Source organism: Bufo bufo, chromosome 1 (assembly GCF_905171765.1).
Source record: "Bufo bufo chromosome 1, aBufBuf1.1, whole genome shotgun sequence".
In the NCBI taxonomy this organism is placed as follows: domain Eukaryota; kingdom Metazoa; phylum Chordata; class Amphibia; order Anura; family Bufonidae; genus Bufo; species Bufo bufo.
In genome coordinates this window covers 234,847,715-234,861,421 of record NC_053389.1, presented here as the reverse complement: position 1 = coordinate 234,861,421, position 13,707 = coordinate 234,847,715, and the positions used below count along the sequence as shown (strand labels likewise).

Sequence of the window (13,707 nt, the reverse complement as noted above, 5' to 3'; positions counted from 1 at the left end):
GTTCCGCAAAAAACGGAATGCACACGGATGTCATCCGTTTTTTTTTGCGGACCGCAAAATACTGAAAAAGCCATACAGTCGTGTGCAAGAGGCCTTATTTCCTATCTCCCCCCAGGATGTTTCCTTCCTTTACTCCCATCCTTATTTCCCATCTCTCCCCAGGATGTTTCCTTCCTTTATTCCCATTCTTATTTCCCATGTCCCCCCAGGATGTTACCTTCCTTTACTCCCATCCTTATTTCCCCTCTCCCCCCAGGATGTCACCTTCCTTTACTCCCATCCTTATTTCCCATCTCCCCCCAGGATGCTTCCTTCCTTTACTACTATTCTCATTTCCCATCTCCCCCCAGGATGTTTCCTTCCTTTACTCCCATCTTTATTTCCCATCTTCCCCCAGGATGTCACCTTCCTTTAGTCCCATTCTCACTTCCCATTTCCCCCCAGGATGTTTCATTCCTTTACTCCCATCCTTATTTCCCCTCTCCCCCCAGGATGTCACCTTCCTTTACTCCCATCCTTATTTCCCCTCTCCCCCAGGATGTTTTCTTCCTTTACTCCCATCCTTATTTCCCATATTCCCCCCAGGATGTCACCTTCCTTTACTCCCATCTCCCCCCAGGATGTTTCCTTCCTTTACTCCCATCCTCATTTCCCATCTCCCCTCAGTATGTCACCTTCCTTTACTCGCATTCTCACTTCCCATCTCCCCCTCCAATATGTCACCTTGGATGTTACCTTCCTTCTGCTCTCATACTGATCTCCTCCCCCCAAGATGTCATCTTTTTACTCACATCCTCATTTATTTCCCCCCTGCTGCAGGATGTCACCTTCCTTTACTTTCAATTTAATACCACCCCCCAGGATGTCACCTTCCTGTACTTCTATCCTCATTTCCCAAGTCCCCCCAGGATGTAACCTTCCTTTACTCTCATCCTTATTTCCCATCTTCCCTCAGGATGTCACCCTCCTTTTTTCCCATCCTCTTTCCTAGTATGTCATCCTATTTTCAGCCCATCCCCCATTCCTTGTTATCTCTTCCTCTCAGGATATCTCCTACTTTTCCTCCTATCTCCACCCCCCAGGATGTCGCCTTGCTTCCCATTTCTCTTACCCACCCCCCTCACCCTGAGTGGCTCCTTCCATCCTCCCTTCCCATCTCTCCAAACCCCACCCCTCCCCCAGCATGTCGCAGTCTTCCTCACTCCACACCTGTCTCACCACAGTAATTAATGTTTACAAAAAATATCACCCCCCCCCCCTCAGGTATTCTCTTCCCCCTTCTTCCTCATTTCCCATGTCTCTCTCTGTAACCGGAGCTGACATTTCCGGGTAATTCTTCTTAAAGGGGCCGCGAGCACTCAGTTCTGCCTGGCAGCCTCTCGGCCCTTCATGTCTTTCTGCGCCCCCTCCCGCCCTATTATTTTGTTGAAGTGGGCTACTTCCTACAGTACGCGGTGTGTCCACACCAGACACACTGTATCACGCTGCATCAGCTCAGGAGAAAGTTGGAGCCGAAGAGCTTGCACTCCATAAAACCTCATATTTATTACTTCCTCCTCCATTCTCAGGACTCCCTTTACATTCACTTCCTATGTGTTTCCATCTTCCTTCACCCCTCGCCTCACACTGTCCCACATTCCCACCCTCCCCAGAGCCCCCTCCCCCTCGCTCCCCCTCCCCCCTTGCCCTTTGCTTGCTCGTGTCTGGCACTTCCCTGTCTGTGTTTCCTGGTGCTGCGGTCCCTTTAAGAGGCAGAGCTGGTTGCTGGGAATACACGTCAGTTTCAGGACTTGCACTCTGAGATCAATGAGGGAGGAAGGAGGGGGGCACTCACTTCTGCCTTCACTTCTCTCTTCCAGGAAGGAAAACAGAAAAAAAAAAAACCCTGAAATCCAGAAACACAAGAAACAGAAACCTCCACAGGATCCCGCACCCCAACTCCTGCACCCTGGACCCCTGCACCCCAACTCCTGCTGTCTGGGGGACAATGTGCTAACTTGTGAGAGTCAGAGGGGGGTGATGGCACCCGGGATGTGCCCCCCCTGATCACCGCAGACGGATGCTTCCCTCCTTCCTGGCCATGTCTTCTGCACAGTTTGGTATTAAGGTAAGTGCCTGCTCCGCTGCTGCCTCAGGTTGGGGGACCTCTTACTGCACATGTTCCAGGAGGAGGAGGAGGAGGGGGGTATTCCCTATATTTACTACCATGACGCCTGAAGCTGCAACCTCTGCGAATCACAGGGCTGGATGTGCATCATAATCCTATAATACTATAGGGTCTACGGCGATATCTGGGGGCGCTGAAAAGAGGTCACTTATTTTTTTAATTTTCGCATTTTGGCTGTATACATGTGACACAGAATGTGATGCATTTATGTGAGCAGCACCTGTTGTGTGGCGCTCCCTATATCAGAAATATATATATATATAATCGATCGGTGTCATGTGTGACATGTTTTTGGGGTTAATCATTTTGTCTTTTTACATTTTTTTTTCAGAGCGCTCACATATTGCAGAATGATAGGCGCTATGGTCTCTTATCAAACAGGGAGCAGACAAGCTATAGCGCAATCCTTAACGGATTTCATCATGTATTATCCGGCTGGCCAGTGTCTGCCGCCCAGTGGGTGTCATTACTGGATCTGATGGGTGGAGTGGCCCTTTAAATTGACTTGGACAGAATTCCCCCTTATGTGCCCTCTGAGATTATGTGGAGTTTTGGGTATATTTATGGCAGCCTGTGTTCTGTGACTCAGGTGCTGATACCAGAATACAGACTGCCCTAAACATCACCTCTCCACAACCTTTAGGACTCCTGCACACAAAATGCAGGCCTCAATTCACGAACATCGTCCGTGGGGCAGCTGCAGCGGATCGCGGACCCATTCACTTTAATGGGTCCGCCATCCGGCCGTTCCGCAAAAAGATAGGACATGTTTTATCTTTTTGCGGAACGGAAATACGGGACGAAACCCCAGGGGAAGCACTCAGTCGTGCTTCCGTAGGGTTCCGTTTCCGCATCTCCAGATTTGCGGACCCATTGAAGTGAATAGGTCCGCATCCGTGATGCGGAATGCACACAGAACGGTGCCCGTGTACTGCAGATCCGCGAATGCGGTCTGCAATACGGCAACGGGACACCTACGGTCGTGTGCAGGAAGCCTTACTGCTCGCTCACACAGAAATTTGGAAACAAAAAACTGCTTAGGAATTTTATTAGGGGGCATTCCTTTTTTTTTGGTTCGCGGTGTGAACCCATTGACTTCGTTGGGTCTGCGATCCACATGTTGCAGCCAAAGACTTGTTCCGTGCGGCCGTGCCGCAAAAGATAGGACATGTCTTATCTTTGGCTGCAAGATGCAGATGGCGGAACCATTGAAGTCGGCTGGTGTCCATGTTCTGTGGTTCCCCGGTTTGAAGTCCGCAAAACACACAATGCACCCTTAGACATTTTTTGGCCTGGAAATCCGCAACATGCAGGGTTAACTGCGAACGATGGATCTTAGTAAGGCCTCTCTCGAATTTCCACATCCATTTGAAGTCCGTTAAAAAAAATCCGTCCATATTTCATGAGCAAAGTTGTCAGTGAACATGTCCGTTTTTTTTGTCCTCCTGTGTGTCATCTGTATTCCACGGACACTGCTCAGCTGAAAATAAATTTCCAGAGCTGTCCATGTTGTGTCAGTGATTTTTAAAAATGGATGACATCCGTATTGCATCCTTTTTCTTGCAGATCCATTGTAAGGCTAGGACTACACGACGACATGTCGTGCGACAGTTTTTATAATTATAGTCTATAGTATCTATCCAAGATGGATTTTTCTGCAACTGTCGCGTCGCAGCATGTCGCAGTGCGACACCATAGACTATCCTTATAAAAACTGTTGCGCGATACATGTCGTCATGTAGCCCTAGCCTAAGGCCTCATGCACACGGACGTTTTTTTTTTGCGGTCCGCAAAAACGGTTTCCGTTGTTCCGTGATCCGTGTCCGTTTTTTCATCCGTGGGTCTTCCTTGATTTTTGGAGGATCCACGGACATGAAAAGTGAAAAAAAAAAACACTGTCAAGTTTGCATTGAAAATGATAAGAAAAACAGACACGGATCACGGACATGGATCACGGACGCGGATGACTATCTTGTGTGCATCCGTCATTTTTCACGGACCCATTGACTTGAATGGGTCCGTGAACCGTTGTCCGTGAAAAAAATAGGACAGGTCATATTTTTTTCACGGACTGGAAAAACGGATCACGGACGCGGAAGCCAAACGGTGCATTTTCCGATTTTTCCACGGACCCATTGAAAGTCAATGGGTCCGCGAAAAAAAACGGAAAACGGAACAACGGCCGCGGATGCACACAACGGTCGTGTGCATGAGGCCTAACAGTGATTGTGTTTGTCTGCAGAACGGACAAGAATAAGACATGTTCTATTCTTTTGCAGAATGGACATGTGGACCTACAGAAACGGAATGCACACGGAGTCATTTCCGTTTTTGCGGACCCATTGAAGCCCTAATGCGCATGGTTGGTCCGCATCACAGACCAAAGTTGGGCACGTCTCCGTGATTTTTTTCACTGAGCTACTGATGTGTGAACAATCACATTAAAATCAATGGGTACTTGTGTTTTCCATGGAAAATGGGGACAGCGCACACCTCAGTGAAAAACAGAAATGTCAACGAGGCGTCAGGCTCTTAACCCCTTCCCGACATATGAGGTAATAGTATGTCATGGCAGCAAGTGACTTGCCGCATTTTGACATACTATTACGTCATGGTGATCGGCAGGGCACCGGAGCTGTGCGCACCCGATCACTGCAGGGGCCCGGCTGTCCCTGATAGCCAGGCCCCTGCTGTATCGGCTTTTACAGCAATGCCGGCGGCATAGAAGGGGTTTGCTGCGAGTGAGGGAGCCCATCGCTGCTGTGGCGGGGACCCGATGGGTGAGAAGGCAGCCCGATGCCGTGCAGAGGCTGCCCAATGCCTTTCACGGCATCGGGACCTGCCTTCTACGGGTGCCCAGGAGATCCAGCCTCAGGCTTGGTCTCCTAGGCAACCTGTTAGTGTATTACTTTGTGTAGTACACTAACAGGCAATGCATTACAATACAGACGCATTGTAGAGGGGATCAGACCCCTAAAAGTTGAAGTCCCAGAGTAGGACAGAAATAAAGTTTAAAAAAAAAGCAAAAAGTGTTTTTAATAAAAAATAAATAAAGTTTCAAGTAAAAAAAGAAAAAAAACCGCCCCTTTTTCCCGATTTTATCATTTTAAAAAATAGAAAAAAAGGTAAAAAACACACATATTGGGTATCACCGCGTCCATAAGGACAGGCTCTATAAATATATCACATGATCCACCCCGTCCGATAAACACCATAAAAAATAAAAACGGTGTCAAAAAAGCCATTTTTGTCACCAAGTGATCAAAAAGGCGTATGTCCCACAAAATGGTACCAATAAAACCGTCACCTCATCCCGCAAAAAATTAGCCCCTACATAAGAAAATCACAAAAAAATAAATAAAATATAGCTCTCAGAACATGGAGACACTAAAACATCATTTTTTTGTTTCAAATATGCTATTATTGTGTTAAAATGAAATAAATTAAAAAGTAGACAAATTAGGTATTGCCGCATACGTAACAACCTGCTCTATAAAAATATCACATGCCCTAACCCCTCAGGTGAACACCGTAAAAAATAAATAAACAAACAGTGCCAAAAAAGCTATTTTTTTGTCACCTAACCTCACATAAAGTGCAACACCAAGCAATTAAAAAGGCATATGCCCCCCCACCATAGTACCAATCAAACCATCACCTCATCCCATAAAAAATGAGACTCTACCTAAGACAATTGGTCAAAAAATAAAAAAAAGCTATGACTCTCAGATTATGGAGACACTAAAACATCATTTTTTTGTTTCAAATATGCTATTATTGTGTTAAAATGAAATAAATTAAAAAGTAGACAAATTAGGTATTGCCGCATACGTAACAACCTGCTCTATAAAAATATCACATGCCCTAACCCCTCAGGTGAACACCGTAAAAAATAAATAAACAAACAGTGCCAAAAAAGCTATTTTTTTGTCACCTAACCTCACATAAAGTGCAACACCAAGCAATTAAAAAGGCATATGCCCCCCCACCATAGTACCAATCAAACCATCACCTCATCCCGCAAAAAATGAGACTCTACCTAAGACAATTGGTCAAAAAATAAAAAAAAGCTATGACTCTCAGACTATGGAGACACTAAACATCATTTTTTTGTTTCAAAAATGCTATTATTGTGTAAAACTTAAATAAATAAGAAAAAGTATACACATTAAGTATTGCTACGTACGTAACGATCTGATCTATAAAAATGTCACATGACCTAACCCCCTAACAGTAAACGCTGTAAAAATAAATAAAAGCTATGCCAAAACAACCAATTTTTTTGGTCACCTTGCCCCATAAAATGTAATAATGAATGATCAAAAAATCATATGTACCAATAAAAAAAAAAAAGTCAACTGGTTTTGCGCCGTTCGCCAGAACATGCTCAGTAGTTAAAGCGATGCCGTGCCAACAATGGGCATCGCAGTGCGCATGCTCCTGCCCGCGGGATCTCGGCCGAACCTTAGGATGACGCAAGGGAATAGGAGGGCGGGCATATGCAGAGGCTGGGGCGGGGGAACAATGAAAAAAGGCAGGGCAGCCTGGGCACCAACACAGTGAACGCCACCCCTGGGCACTTGCGAGTGCTCATTTGCATATCAGTCAAAGTTAGTTTTTCCAGCTTCTGCAAGTCTAAAGACAAAGGTACCATAACATTCATGTATAGGTGTGCTACAGAGCCATGTAAGCACTGTATATGGCCATATGGAGGTGACAGACTCCTTTTAATTCTTGTGGAACACCAAAAGGGTTAACAGAGTTTGTAAAATCAGTTTTGAGTAACTTGAGGGGTGTAGTTTCTACAATGGGGTCATTTATATTATGTAAGCCCCACAAAGTGACTTCAGACCTGAACTAGTCCTTAAAAAGTGGGTTTTGGAAATTTTCTTAAATTTTAAGAATTGCTTCTAAAATTCTAAGCCTTCTAACGTCCTAAAAAAAAATAATGACCTTTACAAAGTGATGCCAACATAAAGTAGACATATGGGGAATGTTAATTAAAAAGTATTTTATGAGGTATCACTTTCTGTTTTAAAAGCAGAGAAATTGAAATTTTTCAAAATCTTTGGTAAATTTGGAATTTTTTCATAAATAAAGGTGAAATATATTGACTCAAATTTATGACTCTCATGAAGTACAATGTGTCACGAGCAAACAATCTCTGAATGGCTTGGATAAGTAAAAGTCTTCCAAAGCTATTACCACATAAAAATGCAAAGAATGGCCAGAAGGGCGAAAACTGGCCCGGGGTAAAAGGGGTTTTCCGAGACTTTAATACTGATGACCTATGCTGAGTATAGGTCATCAGTATCTCATCAGTGGGGGTCTGACACTCAGGACACCCGCCAATCAGATGTTTGAGAAGGCATCGGTGCTCCTGCGAGCGCTGCGTCCTTCCCTCAGCTTTTCCCAGACCAGTGACTACATGTTCATCGATCACATGGCCTATTAGCAGCTCATCCCCATAGAAGTGAATGAGGCTGAGCGCCATACCAAGCACAGCCGCTATACAATGTACAGCGCGGCACTTGGTAAGCTGCAAGAAGGCAGCGGCGCTCATAGGAGCACTGGTGCCTTCTCAAACGGCTCATCAGCCGGGCTCCCAGGGTTTTCGACCCCCACCAATCAGATGAGGATAGGTCATCAGTAAAAAGAAAAATCTTGGAAAACCCTTTTTAAATATTTTTTAATTGTCTCGTGAGACAGTCGGACCCACAGCCCATTCACTATGGAGCACCATGAGACAAGTAGTAGAAATGGAAGATCCATGAGCAGCGACTTGTTGATGGTTTCCAAGTCGAAACTGAGAAGTAATTGTGGAGGGGTGGAGCGAAAACGAATTATTTTAAGTTCATCAAAACTGTTTCAATTTGTAATGCCAAATAACAGTCACCACTGTATCATCTTTTATACGTGATTTGACATCACTTTTTCTGTGCCAGTCCCTGTTGATCTCGACCATATACAGTATGAGATTGAAGCGATGTTCTGCGGCTTGTCCTGTCTACTGGGCACTCTGTTCTGGTTGTACAGGAACCGTTCCCTCTAACAGTAACCAGTCCTGTGCCAGCTTCCCTGCCGTGGCTTTAATGCCATCTCCCAGAAAGACTGCCCAGTAGTTGGCTGCCATGTGACACACATGGTAACTATAAAAAAAAAAAAAAAAAACTTTTATAATTTTAATTTTCTAGGAAAAACTTTTTGCTATTCATTCCCCTGACTTATAATTTCCATTATATGATACGCCTGGCGCCGCCTATTGTACGGGCATTCATTCAGGGTCGTATTGGCTGGAATGTCTAGGTCTGCGGTGCGGCCGGTAACCTCTTAGATCTATTTCACTTGGATTCTTGTCTTTCATCCAGGATTCTTTCCTCTGGGTGACGCAACCATGGTAATCATTACACAGGACACATTATAAAGCAGTGTATGCTGACGCCAGCCGGTACTGTGTGACGTCGCTGCAAAGATACTGGCTGTGGATCCTGCTCTTTAGTCTCGGGGTTCGCCCTGTGCCGAATCCTGGGAAGAGCAGATGGTATCTGTTGTATGTACAGTCGTGGCCAAAAGTTTTGAGAATGACACAAATATTAGTTTTCACAAAGTTTGCTGCTAAACTGCTTTTAGATCTTTGTTTCAGTTGTTTTTGTGATGTAGTGAAATATAATTACACGCACTTCATACGTTTCAAAGGCTTTTATCGACAATTACATGACATTTATGCAAAGAGTCAGTATTTGCAGTGTTGGCCCTTCTTTTTCAGGACCTCTGCAATTCGACTGGGCATGCTCTCAATCAACTTCTGGGCCAATTCCTTACTGATATCAACCCATTCTTTCATAATCACTTCTTGGAGTTTGTCAGAATTAGTGGGTTTTTGTTTTTCCACCCGCCTCTTGAGGATTGACCACAAGTTCTCAATGGGATTAAGATCTGGGGAGTTTCCAGGTCATGGACCCAAAATGTCAACGTTTTGGTCCCCGAGCCACTTAGTTATCACTTTTGCCTTATGGCACGGTGCTCCATCGTGCTGGAAAATGCATTGTTCTTCACCAAACTGTTGTTGGATTGTTGGAAGAAGTTGATGTTGGAGGGTGTTTTGGTACCATTCTTTATTCATGGCTGTGTTTTTGGGCAAAATTGTGAGTGAGCCCACTCCCTTGGATGAGAAGCAACCCCACACATGAATGGTCTCAGGATGCTATACTGTTGGCATGACACAGGACTGATGGTAGCGCTGACCTTTTCTTCTCCGGACAAGCCTTTTTCCAGATGCCCCAAACAATCGGAAAGAGGCTTCATCGGAGAATATGACTTTGCCCCAGTCCTCAGCAGTCCATTCACCATACTTTCTGCAGAAGATGAATCTGTCCCTGATGTTTTTTTTGGAGAGAAGTGGCTTCTTTGCTGGCCTTCTTGACACCAGGCCATCTTCCAAAAGTCTTTGCCTCACTGTGCGTGCAGATGCGCTCACACCTGCCTGCTGCCATTCCTGAGCAAGCTCTGCACTGATGGCACTCCGATCCCGCAGCTGAATCCTCTTTAGGAGATGATCCTGGCGCTTGCTGGACTTTCTTGGACACCCTGAAGCCTTCTTAACAAGAATTGAACCTCTTTCCTTGAAGTTCTTGATGATCCTATAAATTGTTGATTGAGGTGCAATCTTAGTAGCCACAATATCCTTGCCTGTGAAGCCATTTTTATGCAACGCAATGATGGCTGCACGCGTTTCTTTGCAGGTCACCATGGTTAACAATGGAAGAACAATGATTTCAAGCATCACCCTCCTTTTAACATGTCAAGTCTGCCATTTTAACCCAATCAGCCTGACATAATGATCTCCAGCCTTGTGCTCGTCAACATTCTCACCTGAGTTAACAAGACGATTACTGAAATGATCTCAGCAGGTCCTTTAATGACAGCAATGAAATGCAGTGGAAAGTTTTTTTGGGGATTAAGTTAATTTTCATGGCAAAGAAGGACTATGCAATTCATCTGATCACGCTTCATAACATTCTGGAGTATATGCAAATTGCCATTATAAAAACTTAAGCAGCAACTTTTCCAATTTCCAATATTTGTCATTCTCAAAACTTTTGGCCACGACTGTATACTGGGTTGTCTGATAGGCCTCCTCTTATCAGACATTTGTGAAGCTTTTCCTAAGGGAAGGCCTCCTCTAGTGACCACTCTGAAGATACCTAAATAAACATGGCTGCCTGCATGTCTGGATGTGTGTGCGGATGGATCGCGTATTTCAATAATCGCCCTCAAAGGGGCAAAGAACCCATTAGAGTATATGATAGTAATTGATGGAGAGGACCTACTGCGTTCCTGCCTTTTAAAAAGAAAAAAAATCTTATGCTGCTCATCAGTCAGAAGTCTATGAAAAGGAAATTATCTGAAGGCACTACATGTGCCGCCATATGATGTAGATCTTTTCCCCAAGATGCAATACCTCCTTATACCATAATAAGCCAACCCAATGACATGAGCCAAATACAGACTCTAAAAGAAAATAAACTTTATACAAAATCAGTGGTATAGTGTGGCCCCAAGTTCTGGAAAATCCTTGAATAGAGGGGACAGTATTATAGTAGTTATATTCTTGTACATAGGAGGCAGTATTATAGTAGTTATATTCTTGTACATAGGAGGCAGTATTATAGCAGGTATATTCTTGTACATAAGAGGTAGTATTACAGTAATTATATTCTTGTACGTAGGAGCAGTATTATAGTAGTTATATTCTTGTACATAGGAGGCAGTGTTATAGTAGTTATATTCTTGTACATAGGAGGTAGTATTATAGTAGTTATATTCTTGTACATAGGAGGCAGTATTATAGTAGTTATATTCTTGTACATAGGAGGCAGTATTATAGTAGTTATATTCTTGTACATAGGAGGCAGTATTATAGTAGTTATATTCTTGTACATAGGAGGCAGTATTCTAGTAGTTATATTCTTGTACATCAGGCTACTTTCACACTAGCGTTTTTGCTGGATCTGGCAGGGTTCAGCAAAAAAACGCTTCTGTTACTGATAATACAACCGCCTGCATCAGTTATGGACGGATCCAGTTGTATTATCTTTAACATTAACCAAGACTGATCTGTCATGAACACCATTGAAAGTCAATGGAGGACGGATCCGTTTTCTATTGTGTCAGAGAGAACTGATCCGTCCCCATTGACTTGCATTAGGGTAATGCCGGATCCATCTTGCTCCGCATCCCAGGACAGAAAACAAACTAAAACATGTTGCGGTTTGCTCTCCGGTATGGGAACGCAACTAAACGGAACGGAATACATTTTGGAGCATTATGTATGTTCAGTTTTGTCCCCATTGACAATGAATGGGGACAAAACGTAAGCGTTTTTTTCCGGTATTGAGCCCCTTTGACAGATGTCAATACTGGAAAACTGAAACGCTAGTGTGAAAGTAGCCTGAGAGGCAGTATTATAGTAGTTATATTTTTGTAAGAGGCAGTCAGCGGCGTAGCTAGAAGTGACTGGGCCCCACAGCAAATTTTTGTATGGGGCCCCCCCCGAACCCACCCTGTGCTACGCAGCTCCTTCCTCCTGTGTAAACCCCACTCCTTTGGCTAGTCACGATCTAGACCAGACCAGGCTGCCACGCTTTCCTTTTCCTATATAATTGGGGGGTCAGAAAACCAGTCAGTATCTGGTGTGGCCACCATTTGCCTCAGGCAGTGCAACACATCTCCGTCACATACAGTTGATCAGGTTGTTGATTGTGGCCTGTGGAATGTCGGTCCACTCCTCTTCAATAGCTGTGCAAAGTTGCAGAATATTGGCAGGAACTGGAACACGCTGTCGTATATGCCGATCCAGAGCATCCCAAACATGCTCAATGGGTGACATGTCCGGTGAGTATGCTGGCCATGCAAGAACTGGGATGTTTTCATCTTCCAGGAATTGTGTACAGATCCTTGCAATATGGGGCCGTGCATTATCATGCTGCAACATGAGGTGATGGTCGTGGATGAATGGCACAACAATGGGCCTCAGGATCTCGTCACGGTATCTCTGTGCATTCAAAATGACATCAATAAAATGCACCTGTGTTCGTTGTCCATGACATACGCCTGCCCATAACATAACCCCACCGCCACCATAGGCCACTCGATCCACAACGTTGACGTCAGCAAACCGCTCACCCACATGACGCCACACACGCTGTCTGCCATCTGCCCTGAACAGTAAAAACTGGGACTCATCCGTGAACAGAACGCCTCTCCAATGTGCCAGACACCATCGAATGTGAGCATTTGCCCACTCAAGTCGGTAACGACGACGAACTGCAGTCAGGTCAAGACTCCGATGAGGACGGCGAGCATGCAGATGAGCTTCCCTGAGACGGTTTCTGACCGTTTGTGCAGAAATTCTTTGGTTATGCAAACCGATTGTTGCTGCAGCCGTCCGGGTGGCTGGTCTCAGACCATCATGGAGGTGAAGAGGTCCTGGGCTGGTGTGGTTACACGTGGTCTGCGGTTGTGAGGCCGGTTGGATGTACTGCCAAATTCTCTGAAATGCCTTTGTAGACGGCTTATGGTAGAGAAATGAATATTCATTGCACAGGCAACAGCTCTGGTAGACATTCCTGCAGTCAGCATGCCAATTGCACACTCCCTCAAACGTTGCGACATCTGTGGCATTGTGCTGTGTGATCAAACTGCACATTTCAGAGTGGCCTTTTATTGTGGGAAGTCTAAGGCACACCTGTGCAATATTCATGCTGTCTAATCAGCACCTTGATAGGCCACACCTGTGAGGTGGGATGGATTATCTCGGCAAATGAGAAGTGCTCAGTTACACAGATTTAGACAGATTTGTGAACCATATTTGAGAGTAATGGGTCTTTTGTGTATGTAGAAAATGTTTCAGATCTTTGAGTTCAGCTCATGCAAAATGGGAGCAAAACCGAAAGTGTTGCGTTTATATTTGTGTGTGTGTGTGTATGTATATATGTATGTATGTATATGTATATATATATCTCCGGCACCCCGACCTATCAACGGATCTCCTGGCACCCCGACCGGGTACCTCCGTTGATAGGTACTCCTAGTGCTTTCCGAGGACTCCAAGCAATCCACTTGACACCGACGTACTGCAGACCCCACGAACCGCCGAAGCTTGGTTGAGGTCTTACCGTCTCCTACCCACCCTGGACCTACGACAAGGCTCCAGGCTCCAGTGGGTGAACCTCTCCTAAAACCAGAGAGCAGGAACAGCTCTTACAAGAACTAGTAGTAAAGCCAGGGGAGTATAGCAAATCTTCAGCGTATAGCAATCCCCCAGTGTTGATCAGTTACCCAAACACCAGCCTCAACATGATGAAGGATAAAACAGGCACTCTTTATTGAGGGCTACCCGCCCGTATTTATGGAGGTCCCCATCTGGTGGACACTCCCCTAGGGGACCAGAAGGAAGACTGTGACACAGGACAGATATGCAGCAATTCAGGATACACAGACACAATGCATCATGGTTTCCTACTCTCTGCCCTGGAGAC

At 45.0% G+C, this 13,707-nt stretch overlaps 1 protein-coding gene across 1 annotated transcript in view; it reads left to right on the top strand.

Annotated features, from left to right (window-relative positions):
* Nucleotides 1-1,779: 1,779 nt before the first annotated feature.
* Nucleotides 1,780-13,707, top strand: part of ETV6 (ETS variant transcription factor 6) — a 56,804-nt gene continuing 44,876 nt past the window's right edge. Inside the window, exon 1 of the mRNA XM_040437179.1 lies at nucleotides 1,780-2,107. Coding sequence (XP_040293113.1) covers nucleotides 2,060-2,107 — 48 coding nt within the window. The 5' untranslated portion in view covers nucleotides 1,780-2,059. The remainder of the gene's footprint in view (nucleotides 2,108-13,707) is intronic.